General features: G+C 43.2%; 1 protein-coding gene across 3 annotated transcripts in view; it reads right to left on the bottom strand.

The window, feature by feature from the left end:
• The window catches only part of LOC101791126 (sphingosine-1-phosphate transporter SPNS2), a 135,321-nt gene that overhangs the window by 25,730 nt on the left and 96,387 nt on the right, over positions 1–13,204 (bottom strand). For 2 of the 3 annotated variants that reach the window (XR_003492749.3, XM_027445956.3), the window contains exons 9-10: positions 12,940–13,005; positions 5,823–5,921 (exon numbers count right to left, since the gene is read on the bottom strand). Coding sequence is in view for 1 of the 3 variants with exons in the window: in XM_027445956.3 (XP_027301757.3) it covers positions 5,823–5,921; positions 12,940–13,005 (165 nt within the window). In the remaining 2 variants the exon portion in view is untranslated. The remainder of the gene's footprint in view (positions 1–5,822; positions 5,922–12,939; positions 13,006–13,204) is intronic. The other variant, XR_005260377.2, reaches the window with a different exon arrangement.

The following is a 13,204-nucleotide window of genomic DNA, read 5'->3' as shown; positions in this document are numbered from 1 at the left end:
ACTGGTCATGCTGGGAGTTTACAGGGTCCTTGGAACTTGAGAAAGAAGCCACTTAGGTGAAATCTTTAGTGCACAGAAAAGAAGTGACAGAGCAGATGGGACAGAGCTTGAAACACTGGAGTGGAACAAAGATCACCTCTGAGTTTCTCGGTTTGCTTTAATTAGATACTTGTACATACTTCAAACATCCATTTATCAAAAATACTGAGAAGCTGCACTTCTAACCAAAGTCACAGGGAATGACAGGTGCACAGCACTTTTTTCTTCTGGAAAAGAAAACCAGGATGTGAGCCCTTGGCAAAGACTGTTTTATATAAGGGAAGTCATCTGGTTATTTTTTTTCAGGACAGATTTAAATCTTGTCTGTTGATGAGTCAGCAGAAGTGGAAAGCTTGTTAGGTCACTGAAATGAAATAAATCCTGTGCGGATTGATTTCCAGGTGCTTAATTCTCCCCTTTTTTGCAGCTGACAGCCATGTCAAAGATTTGGCCTTTTCATGCACTCTGAAAAAAGCTTTTAATTACTCAGCTCAGCCAGGACCAGAGAAATCCTCAATGCAAATTTACTGCTTGAAGAAATAGTTAGTAAGGATGAGAGTCTGGGGATAGTTTTCCTTGAAATATTTCCATGAAACACATGCATCAGATATTGGACTATGAGAGCAAGCCCCAGTTTACCCACCACAATCTGGGTCATATTGCAAGCACGGCTGTGGGGGAAGACTGCAGGAGTGATACTTTGGGGCTACAGAACAGCAGTCAAAGCTGCTGGCACTTGGTAAGGAAACAAGGAACAATCACAACCATGAATGTGTCTCCCATGCCACCTGCTCTCTCCATCAGGTGATGGAAGATGCTGCCTAGATGCACTCAGTTATGCTATAAATATTAGAACTGTATGCGACGATCCTAGAAAAGTCACTTACTACACCGGTACCCTGAGCTGTGCTCCCCCAGCCAACACTCCTCGTGAGCACCAGCACAGTGCTGTTACGGGTTCATGATTTTGTGGCAGGGAAAGAAATGGGTAAAAAACAGCTTCTGGTCTGATCCCTCAAATGCAGTGCCACTGGGCAGGGGGACAGCTCTCAGGATGCAGGGTTTGGTTCATCATTACAGGCAATGCTCTCTGAAAACTAGATTCTGCTCTCAAAGGGCGCAAGCCCTGAAAAATGAACAAGCTGTCAGGCAGACACACACCAAAAAGTGTCCTCGGCAAAAGGGAGGTGGCCTTCCTGGAAAGGGGCTTGCTGCAAAAGGCAACAAGACAGAGACCTCTGTTCCACCCTTAACCGCACAACAGCAGTGGAATAGCTCCTGATAGTCCATAAAACAGAGTGATGCTGGGAGAACAACTTGCACATTTGTCTGTTTTAGTGTAGCAGAGTAAACTGGAGAGAATGTTATTGCAGAGTAGCCGTGTCCGCAGATCTACTCTGGAGTAGCCATAGTATTTTAAACCATAAAATAGGAGTTGTAAACCATAACACATGAATTCAGCTTCCGCAAGCAGGCAAGCATTTTCATGTAGAAACTCTCCTTCCTATACCTACATATTTACTTGGATGGGTAAACATCTTTAAAAGCAAATCACCAAAAAGGCTGCCTCAAACTGGGACAAGAAGGCTGTTAGAGCTATACCTCCAATTATAACTTTCATTAAAGAAGCGTCTCAGTTACTGCATTCCCTACAAATTTTCTTGCCCCTAATCATATGCTGATGTGCCTTCTTGATACTCTGCACCAGTGATAATTAACACTGTTCTGCTAACTACTTGCTAAAGGAAGGCCATTAGCATTCCTGCTATTTAAGTAGCTCATTAGCTCTAGTTTATCAACCTACTCACATAAGAAAGCTGGGGGAGAAAAGTGAAGGGTGACAACTGGCTTATTCGTAATTTTTTTTTCTAGGTAATAAAATTGCACAAAACCCCTTCAAAACAAAGCAGAACAGCTCACACTTGCTTACAATTAATTACGAGGTCACCCACACTCAGACCTGGCTTTCAGAAGGGAACTGTTCAGCAAGAAGATGCCTGTCCAGGCACTTGTGGGCTGTGCTGCCAGGAAAAACAGTGTGCTCAGGCATGGCACAAACAGACTCAATGCCAGACGTGGTCTGCTGGCCCCACACTGCTTGGCTGGAGGTTGTGTCCCTCTGATAAACCTAAAGAAGTGGCAGCCAAGGAGGTGAGGCCAGGTGGGTACCCAGCCAGCGGGGCACAGGGAGCAGTTTTCAGCCCAGCAAAAGGTACGGGGGGAGGGATGCTGACCACCAGCACTTTAAAGCCCCATTCCTCTCACCTTGATGCTGCCAGGTGACAGATACAGACAGGTTTCAGTCCCCAGAGCTGATGGATGGTTGTGTAGGGCAGATGTGGAAGAATTTAATAAAGCAGCAAGCTAACAGAAGAGGCTCCAGCACCAGAGCAGCCAGGACAGTGTGTGCCCACAGCAGCAATTTCCCTGGCACATTCAGAGCCTGCAGCAGGTGCCTGCCTCTCCTCACAGCCAGGACTAGAAGCAAGGCAAGCGTGGAAGAGGAAAATGCTGCTGTGCTCACAGAGAAAAGAAAATGGCAGATTTGGAGGAAGGAAAGCCAAAGTACCAAGGCAGGGGGGTCTAATACATAAAACGGGGGAAATTACCTCAAAAATAAAGCATGGAGATATACTCCAAGGTGTTAAATGGGAATTATTTAAATTCTGCAGGGTATCGCAAAGGTCCTGAAAAAGGTACAGTTATATAGGAATGAAAACTGGCTCATCTAACGAAACACTGCAGCAATGCCTATTCTAATTTGTGAATGAACAGGCAGCACTGATTTGTAGGAATTGATCTCTGTGTTTGGCAGGTAGTAAAACCTTATGCAAATTTTAGCTGCCACCCTCAGACTGCATTTGCATAGCTTCTTTGTAAGACCATCTTAATCCTTTTTACTGTAAGAAAAGTTATCAATATTTAAAGAGACCTGAAAAACAACCACACATACACGCTGCCTTCCACTTAGCTTTTAAACACTAGCATATATTTGGCACTTTTGATGATTATAGGAAAGTGCTTAAATGCAAAGCATTCATCAGCTGTAACTGCACGGCAGGATTTGGAAGTGGGGGAGATTACAGAAAAATGTGAGTCTGACCTTCAACTTTTACAGCACACCACAGAGCAAGGGAGCAATCGCACATGCGAGGCTGCAGCTGCTAAGTACTTTTCTATGCTCTACATGAGGATTATAAGATCAATACAACATTTATTGGTATCCAGCAAACAGAGACAACTGGCTGACACAGCTTAGTCCTACAAGGACGTGAGTATCTGATTCTGTACTAAGGGCACTGCTGGAAAGAAATTCACTGTGAACTCCCCCAAAACTATGTAAGATGCCTGCTATTTTGGAGCTGTTTAAGGAGAGGTTGGACGTGGTGCTTAGGGACATGGTTTAGTGGGTGATATCTGTGGTAGGGGGACAGTTGGACCAGATGATCTTGGAAGTCTTTTCCAACCCTAATGATTCTCTGATTCTATATTTGGATCAAAACATTGCTCTTTTAGTGAGGGAGCCTCAGTTGGAAGTTGTAAGCAGTTAGAAGAAATGGCAGATCTTGAGGGTCTCTCACCCCGAGTGATCAGGAGGCTGAATTTTACTGTTTCTAGTGTTCCTGTTACGTCGGTTCATTTGCTTTATCCTGCCTTCTCCCTCTCTTTCAAGACGTGCACGCTGGTGTTGGCCTGCTACATGGTGTCCTCAGGCTGGGGATTCCTAGGACCATGGGAATTGGACTCCCAACTCTCCTTTGAAGTCACGAGGAGATGGTTCCTTAGCTCCTGTAGCCTGCCTTGGAAATCCTAGATCTAAACCATTTCTTTAACTTGTCCAAGTGAGATTTCTGTGCTGCCTGCAGGTCTCCGGCCCACTGCTCAGCTGGACGATTCCAGTGGCAAAAGCCTGCAGACGTGAACAATTAATTTGCGAGCTTGTCTTAGTGGAAAATTTGTCTGCTTGTCCTTTCACTTTGAACAGCATTTGTTTTCCTGTATCTGAAAGCTCCAGTTGGCCTTTCAGCCCAAGTAGTGCAGGAGCATGAGTCAGCCGAGCCAGCCCAGAGGCTACAGAAGCGGGTGCCGGTGCCTCCCATGGCACAAGTGCTTCCCTCTGGCTCCCTGCAGGGGAGGCTTGTACTTGGAGAGCCTCCTCCCAAGCAAGAACCGCCCAAAAACTACAGCATTAGAAAAGAGTAATTCAAAATTGTAATTAATATTTTTCCCACTCTAAAGAAAGCCCAAGGCAGCCATTAAATTGGGTTGGTTTAAGCATCTTTCAGGCAGGCAGCCTGAAGTAACTCACAACTTGCTTGGTGTCTGAACACCAGAAGGGCAAGGCACAATTTTTTCTACAACCAAAGTTGTGTCTATCTGTGACACAAGAGCCCTAGGCAAAGTTCAAGATGAATTGCAATCATTCAGGGTCCTAGATGTTCCTGTTATTTAAAAAGAAGAGGGAACACGCAGCAGTCACCTGGGAGCCTCTCCTGCATCCCAGACCCTGCCCCTCGTCCCTGACACCCATGCCCAAAGCAACGCCTGCCAATTCCACTCCTACTTCACATTCCCCCATGCTGCCCACCCTACACAATCCATCTCTCCCAGTGTCTCCTTTGTTCTCACCACTTTCAAATACTTTCTAAAATAAGATCATTTCTCCTGGGGTGCCCAGAACATTGATGTAAATAAAGACTAAGCCAAATCATATATATTTGTTCTCTAGGGATGTCTCTCATTTCTTTGATCCATTCAGTCTTATCTATATTTGTCTTTTCATGTCAACTTCAGAGGGCTACAGAGCAACTATATTGTTTTGGGGAGCTCACATTCAACAGTAAATATTATGTGTGTATAAAATATTATGTGTGTATATATAAATATATATGTTAAACACAAATAAATATGTATATATACACTCGCTAGTGAGTATGGGATAAGTAGAAGAGAAATGGCTGTTAAAAAAAGGTCCACAGCAGCCAGCATTACTGAGCAGCAAGAGCACATCAGGTGCTCTCTCTCAGGTGTTGAGACTAATTAAAGTCCCAGTTACATCGCTGGAAAACTGTAGCACCTTCAACACAACATGAGCACTATCACTTAATGCTTTACATGGAGGTTGCTGTATTTTATAAACAATGATCTATCTTCTCTGAAATGCAGTGCATTAAACACAACAGAAGGTTTCAAGGGAAAGAAATGACCCCAGTATAGCTAGATTTCTTTCATTATATTTCCCAGGCCTTATATTTTCAGCTAGGAACATTCTCTGATGGCCTATTTTTGGAGCAGGGACTTTTGTTTCACTCTGCACTAGGGTAATGGTGGCATTATAAGAGAGGTCTCAAGTCAAACCAAGGCCAACAAGTGCAGCAGTAACAGAAAGGCATGCAACTAATAGAAAACAAAATATGCACACCAGAAGGAACACTAATAACCCCACTACCATCACCCCCGTTCCAATCTAATTCCTAACGGACCGCTGTCCATACCACAGAAGCAACCAATCTCACCTTACAGTGCAGTCTACAAATGCCCTGGCCAAACAGATTTAGAAGCTCACTTCTTGTGCACAAGTGTTCCTCCCATGTTTGAATTGTGGCCCACAGATAACGAAAGCGTGTAAAAAAGTTGCATTGCACTGCACCACTTCCCATTCTGCTGACAAATACAGGCCTCCCTTCCCTAGCATAGTTCAGCTTGGCATGTTAGAGAAACAGTCAGTAAACAAACACAAATGTGGGTGTACAACCCTGCCGAAACCTGCTGTGAGCACTTACAAATCCAATCAGATAAGGACTGCCAGCATCTCCCAGGAGGTGCGAAGTGAAGCTCTGCAAGGCCACTGCGGTTGCACGGCGCGTTGGGATGACCACATACTGCAAAGAAGAAAGGAAAAGAAAAATAAATACATAAGGAAACTCAACTAAAGAACCCGTCCAGCTCTCTTGTATTGCTTAATTAATGCAATTTGGGGGGAATTAATTTTCCCTACAAAAAAATAAAATACAATAAAATGGGATTTCACTTTTGAAAGATAACAGACACATTACGGAAATTTTCCAGAGCCAAGATATTGTCGTGTGGTCTCCACTCCTCTAACAGGACATAACACCCTCAGCCAGGTCACGCAATATTAATCTGACTACACAGGATCAATGGAAAACATGAATTATTTCCTGATTAAGGGACCAGAGCCTGCAGAAAACAGGGCTATAACCATGGAAAGGAACGAAAGATTAAAAAAAACAACAAAGCAAACCAAAACAACGAACTCTGGTCCTGTGGAAAGAAGGATCTTTGTTTTATAACATACATTTAGAAACAGAAAAAAAAAGTTTTCTGCATAAAACTTGTGAAAGAAGCTGGCTAAGAACATCACCGCATCCTCACATCCTGGTTTAGAAATTGATCATGTCTTGATTTAAAGACTGTCAGTAATGAAGAATTCCTAAATCCAAGTGAACTCTGTTTCTACTTCTGAGCACTGAGTCTTGTTCTGCCTTTTTCTGTTTCTTTGGAGAGCTGCCTGCTCTGCCAGAAATGACTCTGGTTTAGCTATTTGTGGACCGAGATCCCTTTTACTCTTCCACATTCCCTCTGATGGACTGCTTTTAGTTTTTCTTCACGAGGCCTGCCTTCCCAGGCTTCAACTCTTTCTTGCAATGCTTTCCTGAAGTCGTTTATTAATTAACTGTGACATTTCAGGACTGGTGTGTCCCCAGCTAGAACACACAGAGATGAATTTGCCTTAGCTGGCTGAGTCAAGGAGAACTAACTGCTCAACAGCGACGTACCTCAGGGCACAGCGCCTGAAGCACTGCTTCAGTGCTCATCACACCCTCCCGGAGTGGCCCTGTCTGCAGTGGGAAGAGTTAACCATAATAAAAGAACAGAAACAACACCCAGAAAACCCACACCAGAAGAGAATTTGTGCCTTTTTATAATGATCATCTCATCCCAAGCACAGGCAATTGGGAATGATGGGTAAAATTAGATTAAATGCTTTTCATTAGGGCTTTATGCATATGCCTTGGGAAAGACATGCCACTTCTTTCCTTACTGGTTTGACAAAGCTGCAAATGCACACTGCTAATGCACACTGATGCCATGTATGAAATGGGTACCCTGTTAAACTCCTGTGGTGCATCAGCAAAGCAAACGATCAGATCCACAGCAGCCACCTGAATACAGATGTCAGACACTGGCCTCCTTTTGCATCAAAGAGCTCAAAATGGACTTGAAGGCTCACAGAAATCCCAAGAGGAAAATCAAGGTCTAGACTTTATTAGAGACACAGAGACATACTGAAGGTCACACTGTGAAACACCAGGAGAGCCACACAATTCATTACCATTCCCCAAAGACGCACGGTAATGGGTACAACCTGGAAAGATTAGACAAAATAAAATACAAAAAAATGAGTTACTGTTCTTTCCACCTGGCCCCAGGTCACACAGCTGCAGTGAGAGGCATTCTGCAAGAGCTGTTTGAGAAAAAGGCATTTGAGAAAATAAATTGAAACTCTATCTAATTCAAGAGGCTAGAGTTGTGTAGATCTTTGAAACACGGAATTTTAAACTTGTGCTAAAATATATATTTTTTGCACTCTACACTTCATTGTAACAAAGCTGGAGAAGAAAGTCTGCCTGGCTCTATATTGTTTCCCTTTTCTTAGAAATTGTAAATGTATTCAAAACTTATCATTTTCAATGAGTGACAGTGAATTAAAGCCAACTGGAGAAAAAAATTTGAATGATTGCTGCATCGCGTGTGTATATGTCTATGTCTATATACACATGAATACACACAATTACACAATTTTGCATGTACATCTGTATTATGCATAAATACAGTTCTGCAAGTAGTGGCACAATTTCCAATCAGTTTTCAGTTTGCCATCAGTTTGCCTGCTGGCTGAAACCATCAATATGGTTTATCAGTAAAAGGCACCGAAACACTTGGTGAACTTAGCCTGGAATTCACGTGACAAAAACCAAACCAAACCAAACCAATCCCATCTGAACATCCAGCAAGCAAACGAGCGAGACATTTTTCCTCCTCTAAAAAGATGTTAAAAAATGAGATGTTAAATTGTTAAAATGTTAAAAAGATGAGGAAAAAAAGGCTTAAACCAGCCTCTACAAGACACCAAAACGTACTCCACCCTATCCCTGCTTAGAAAGCATTTTATTCCAATGGGGAGGAAGCAGCTGGTAGCAAACACTAGCCACTGTTCTAGGAAGGCAGCAGCAAATTACAGCCTTAAAGGGGCATTTTGATACTAAAATAGACCTAAATTCAAACCAGACCAGGCCTGGTTCGACCATCCCACAGAAACTGGAGGTGGGACAGCCACAGCGGTCTAGGCGGAAGCCCGTGGGATTGCCACGGCTCATCTCTGCCTCCAGGTTCAGAGCAGGCAGCACACAGGATGGGTGGGAAGGCTGACCAAGCGGCTCTGGCAAACCTCTCCTCTCTAAATAGAGGCTCAGAAAGGGCACGGTTTGCTGCTGACATTCCCTTCCTGTAGGGAAACCAGCAGAATGAGCTGGTCTGAAACCAGCTCACCAGGAAAGCCAAGGAGAGCTCACCCTTCTCCCAGCAGAAGGCCATGGGCCAAAGAGGTAAGGTCTGAAGTTTGTCTGATCGTGAGAGAAAACTACACTCTAAAACAATTGCTGCTCTTTCTGGGTCACACAGTAATCCTGAGGGCAACACACACTGGTCTCTTTCATCCCCAAAGGCAAAGAAAACGGAGGTGAACTCCATCCCTGCAGAGCAGGGAACAGCCCGGGTGTTCAGGACAGGCAAAGGCTGTGCTCCAGGGAAAGCAGCCTGAGAGCTCTTCGTGCACGCTGACGAATCACAGACAGACACCGTCCAAAAACGAGGCTAATCTGGTCTCCAAATCGCAGCACGTGTGGAAGTACACATCCACCTACAAGCCCTGGCCCACAGGCACAGCCTTCCTGCTCAGAGCTGTGTGCAGGTGCCCCAAGCAGGCTGTGCACCTCCGTTCGTGTTTCCCTCCCTGCCCTAAAATCTAAACGACAGCACACACAGCTCTCTGATGTGTGGGAGCTCACTGAGGGAAGCAACAATTCAAGCTGCTTCTGGAAATGCTGTTTCTTCAGCTGTAAAAATACACAGTATTTTACACCGCATAAATAATTGTCTTTTATTTATGGGGAAGGTTGGCAGAACAAAAGGCACATTCCTCCAGGGCTGTAGCTCAGCCACAGTCAGTCTCAGCCTGTTTCAAGACTAAGGGAAGACTTAGACTGTACTACAAAACACTATGGCTGGTCTCCTCCATTTAGAAGGAGCTAATGTTTTAGAAGAAAAGGAAAATATGGAGAGCATTTTTTTTTTTCACGAGTGTCAGGACTTTGCATAAGTTGGAGGATGGCTTTTCTCATCAAAGACCTAATGACAGTGTGATTGCAGTAGCTGAGGTCCTTCAAGTTGTTTGCTGGCTCTCACACAAAAATGCCACCAAGCCCCTGTCCCTCATCTTTATTTCTGAGATGTGCTATAGAGGAAAAACCCCACTATGAGGACCAGACTCCCCAAAATCCCAAGCACTCACAATGTTACACGCTCGCCTGCTGCACTGAAGCTCATTCATTACTGCTGTTACAAGGCAGTTTTAATGCTACTTTGGGTTTCTGGTAATTTTGAGGCCAATTTGCAAAGATGGCTGATAAAATCTGTTTCATAATTAGCATGCTCCATAAGAACCACCTCCCTTCCCTAAGTACCATCTGAACATGTGCCTGGGAGGAGATTTGGAGAGTTGTGCTCAGGAGAATAAGGCTTGTTTTGTACAAATTTGCATTTGGAACAAATATCAGCCTTTTCAAATCTCAGGCAGTGCAGTGCATGCTGCAGTGCTGACAGTTTATCAAACCTAGCCCTCAGCACCTTTTACTGCAGTCAGCTTGAGGAACTGCAGACAGGCTGCCACACTGGCAAGAACAGAAGAGCAATGGAAACACGAATCTGTGAAGAGCCAACAATTAAGTTTGAAGATACGAAGCAAACATCCTTCTTTTTGCCAAGGAAATTAAACTTGCAAAACCTCTGAAGGTGCTTACCAACTTGCCAGATAGGGCTCTTAAGCAGTTGTGAGATCTACAAGTCTTGGGAGAGCTATGATAAATCATTTGGGATGCAGTTACCAAAACCCTTGCTTCTGGCATAAGTCTGCTCTCACTGAAATCAGCCAGTATTGAAAGCTTTTTGTCTATGAAAATAAGATAATATTTATGTATATGATTAAAGTGTTGTTAGGCTTACACTAATAATGCTTTTAAACTCCTTACCAGCCTCAGGCAAGAACAGACACACTTCTGATTACACCAAATAAATAGTAATCAGTAGAAATTAATTTGCAAAACATTTAAAGTGCATCTCACAGAAGCATATCCACACCTTTCTCTGGCTAGAACTTCTTACAGAGCTGCCTGTCAAACATGGCTATAGCCCTGGCTCTCACCTATTGTCTGACAAAACATCCTCTCAAACCCCTTGTGTAACATAAACGTACTTCAGACCATCTGCTTACAGGCTTGCATTGATCTAAGTGGACGTTTACATTTATTTGGATGGCACTTTTACAGTTCTACTCATGCTGATAATGCATTAAGCTGGGCATTAGATATGACACTCCGGTTCATTTGTCTGAACAGGCAAGAGAACAGCTAACTTAAGAGTTGGCATCAATTACCAAAATCCAGTTTTTAACATGCCATTTGTTTCCTTCTTGTGTTTTCAGAATTGGAACTAAGAAGATTTTTCCAATTATTTCCAATCATTTCTTAAGGGGGATTTTTTTTTTTCTTTTTTTGCACTAGAGCAATATATACAACTGCAAATGCAACCGTGCAAAATGCAACTGAGTATATGATGCTGCTCATACAAAACAGATGGCAAACCTATAAAAGCTATTAAAAAGCTACAGGATACCAAAGTCACATTGAAATCAACACAAAAAAGCTCAGTAATTAAAATGGAATAACGATGGCATCCTTGGTACATTCAATATAATGAATTGTCTGGGAGAAGAATGTCTTCTGGGGTTAGCTTGAGACAACAGAGGTCAAGTTTCAGCTCTTTCTGGCACAGATTTTATGCAGGACCTTGAACGTGTCGAGCAGATCCCCTTCATCCAGCGGAGCCTTGCTGACAGCAGTGTTTGCCACCTGAGCTGCTCTTTGAGAGCCACTGCTGGAGGACTGCAGATATGCTCCATGGCCTGCCCCTTACCTCTTTCAGGCAGTGCCAGGGAGGATACAACAGATCTGCTCTACAAGCTAATTTTGAGCAGAATTGTGAGCACTCCTGTGAATCTCATTGCCAAAGACAGGATGTGACAGAAAGCTCTGGCAGGAGGCAGTAATGAGCAGCTACAGATACTGTACTATAATTTCTTCCTCAGCACAGCTGTCTGGAGAAGGCACATCTGTCTAAATGTTGAGATACCACTGAATGAACGGCAGCGACAGCCTTGAAATCAGCACAAGCTGCAAAACCAATGTAAGTACAGGGTAAACACCTGCTCGGCCTACGCTGAGCTCTAACACAGTAAAGCTAGATTGGTAGGAGGAGCAAACCTGAGAAATTAAAAGCCTTCTAACAGTCCTGAGGTGTACTGACAACCTTTGCTTCTGTGCCTTATTCATACCCAAGAGCTGTGACATTAACCATACTGCCCTACTTCACAGTGCTCTCTGCACAAATGAGTGAAAGACTGAAGGATCATCAGGCAATGCAATTACGGCAGCTACAGAGCCATCTTAAAATATAAACACAACCTTGAACTTAAACCACAAACAGAATTTAAGCAGGAGCTTGAAGTTCTTGCCGAATCAATGTATCAACCCCAGTATCTTTATATCTAGAAACACTGAGCCGGATTGCTTTCTTGTTGATGTTTGCATAAGCAACAAATACAAGTCAAGGGAGTTTTCTATTGATGCCAGACTGATTGTATTTTTAGCTTAGTCAACAACCTGCCAAAAGACCTCGGGCAAGTCCTGTAATGGTTCTGTGCCCTAGTTTCCTTCTTTATCAAACAATAAGCAACAAGAAACCTCCCTCACAATGGGATTTCAAGGTATTTGAAAGGCTCTGTACGTCTCTGATGGCAGCATCAGCAAACATGCAAGGCTCTTTAGCAAACATGCAGACTACTTCAGACAAAAATCTAGTTGCTAACATCAGCCTGCTGATTTGTAAGACTTAGGAAGCACTATGGTGGGGAGAGAATGGAAAATGAAGGACACGAGGTGAAAAATCCCAGACAGTTTCCTCTAGAACAAGGTGGACGTAGTCCAAAAATTCTTTATACTTTCTTTTCCTCTCTTCTTTCCCAGAGGTTTTCTATTGTGTATGTGTTGAATGCTAGGTTTGCTGGAGTTAAGCCAAGGAGAGAGGTAGATGGCTGCCTTTGTGGTCAGGAGAGGGAGGGAGGGAAGGATTTCCTATTACAGAACAAAGCCAAGTTATTGATAACAAAATTTACTAATGTGCTATTAGGAAATGCTGACCGAGTTCTTTACATGTGGGATTTTATGAAAATACTTCACACTTGGGGAAACTGTTTGAATCCAGTAATGGTGTCCCTTATGCCTTATGGACAATGCCTCACCTTGGTGCTCAGGAAAAAGCAAAAGCAATTTTTTTTTCTTTTTCTCTCACTTTCCTTTTCAGCAAGTAAAATAAATAAATAAATAAATAAATAAATAAATAAATAAATAAAAGACAAACATAGAATAGGCTGAACTAGGGACTAGGCATTTAAATGAAGATGTGAACTTCAGGTTGTTCTTGCAAGCTGACAAACTGCTCTGGCCCCCAGAAGAGAAAGATGCTGTTCCAAGGTACACTCACCATTAGTATGTCTGCTGTGATAGCCCAGTTTGAAAACAGAAGAGTTTCTCCAATAAAAATGCAAATCTGTTGTAACAAAACACACAAAAAGGAGAAGATTTATTCACTTGACATTTAAGGGAAAAATAACCTGTCACAAACTTTACTTTGTCGCTTATTTGTCTCAAACCCATTCAAAGGATTCTTCTGTACACAATCCACTTCTGGTTCATATTGTGGTTATCCCGAGTACCAGAAACCTATCGATGTTTATCTGAGCCCTGAG

The sequence above is a fragment of the Anas platyrhynchos genome, chromosome 20 (genome assembly GCF_047663525.1).
Source record: "Anas platyrhynchos isolate ZD024472 breed Pekin duck chromosome 20, IASCAAS_PekinDuck_T2T, whole genome shotgun sequence".
In the NCBI taxonomy this organism is placed as follows: Eukaryota; Metazoa; Chordata; class Aves; order Anseriformes; family Anatidae; genus Anas; species Anas platyrhynchos.
Note: the sequence above shows the minus strand (reverse complement) of the source record. Positions and strands in the feature narration are given on the sequence as shown.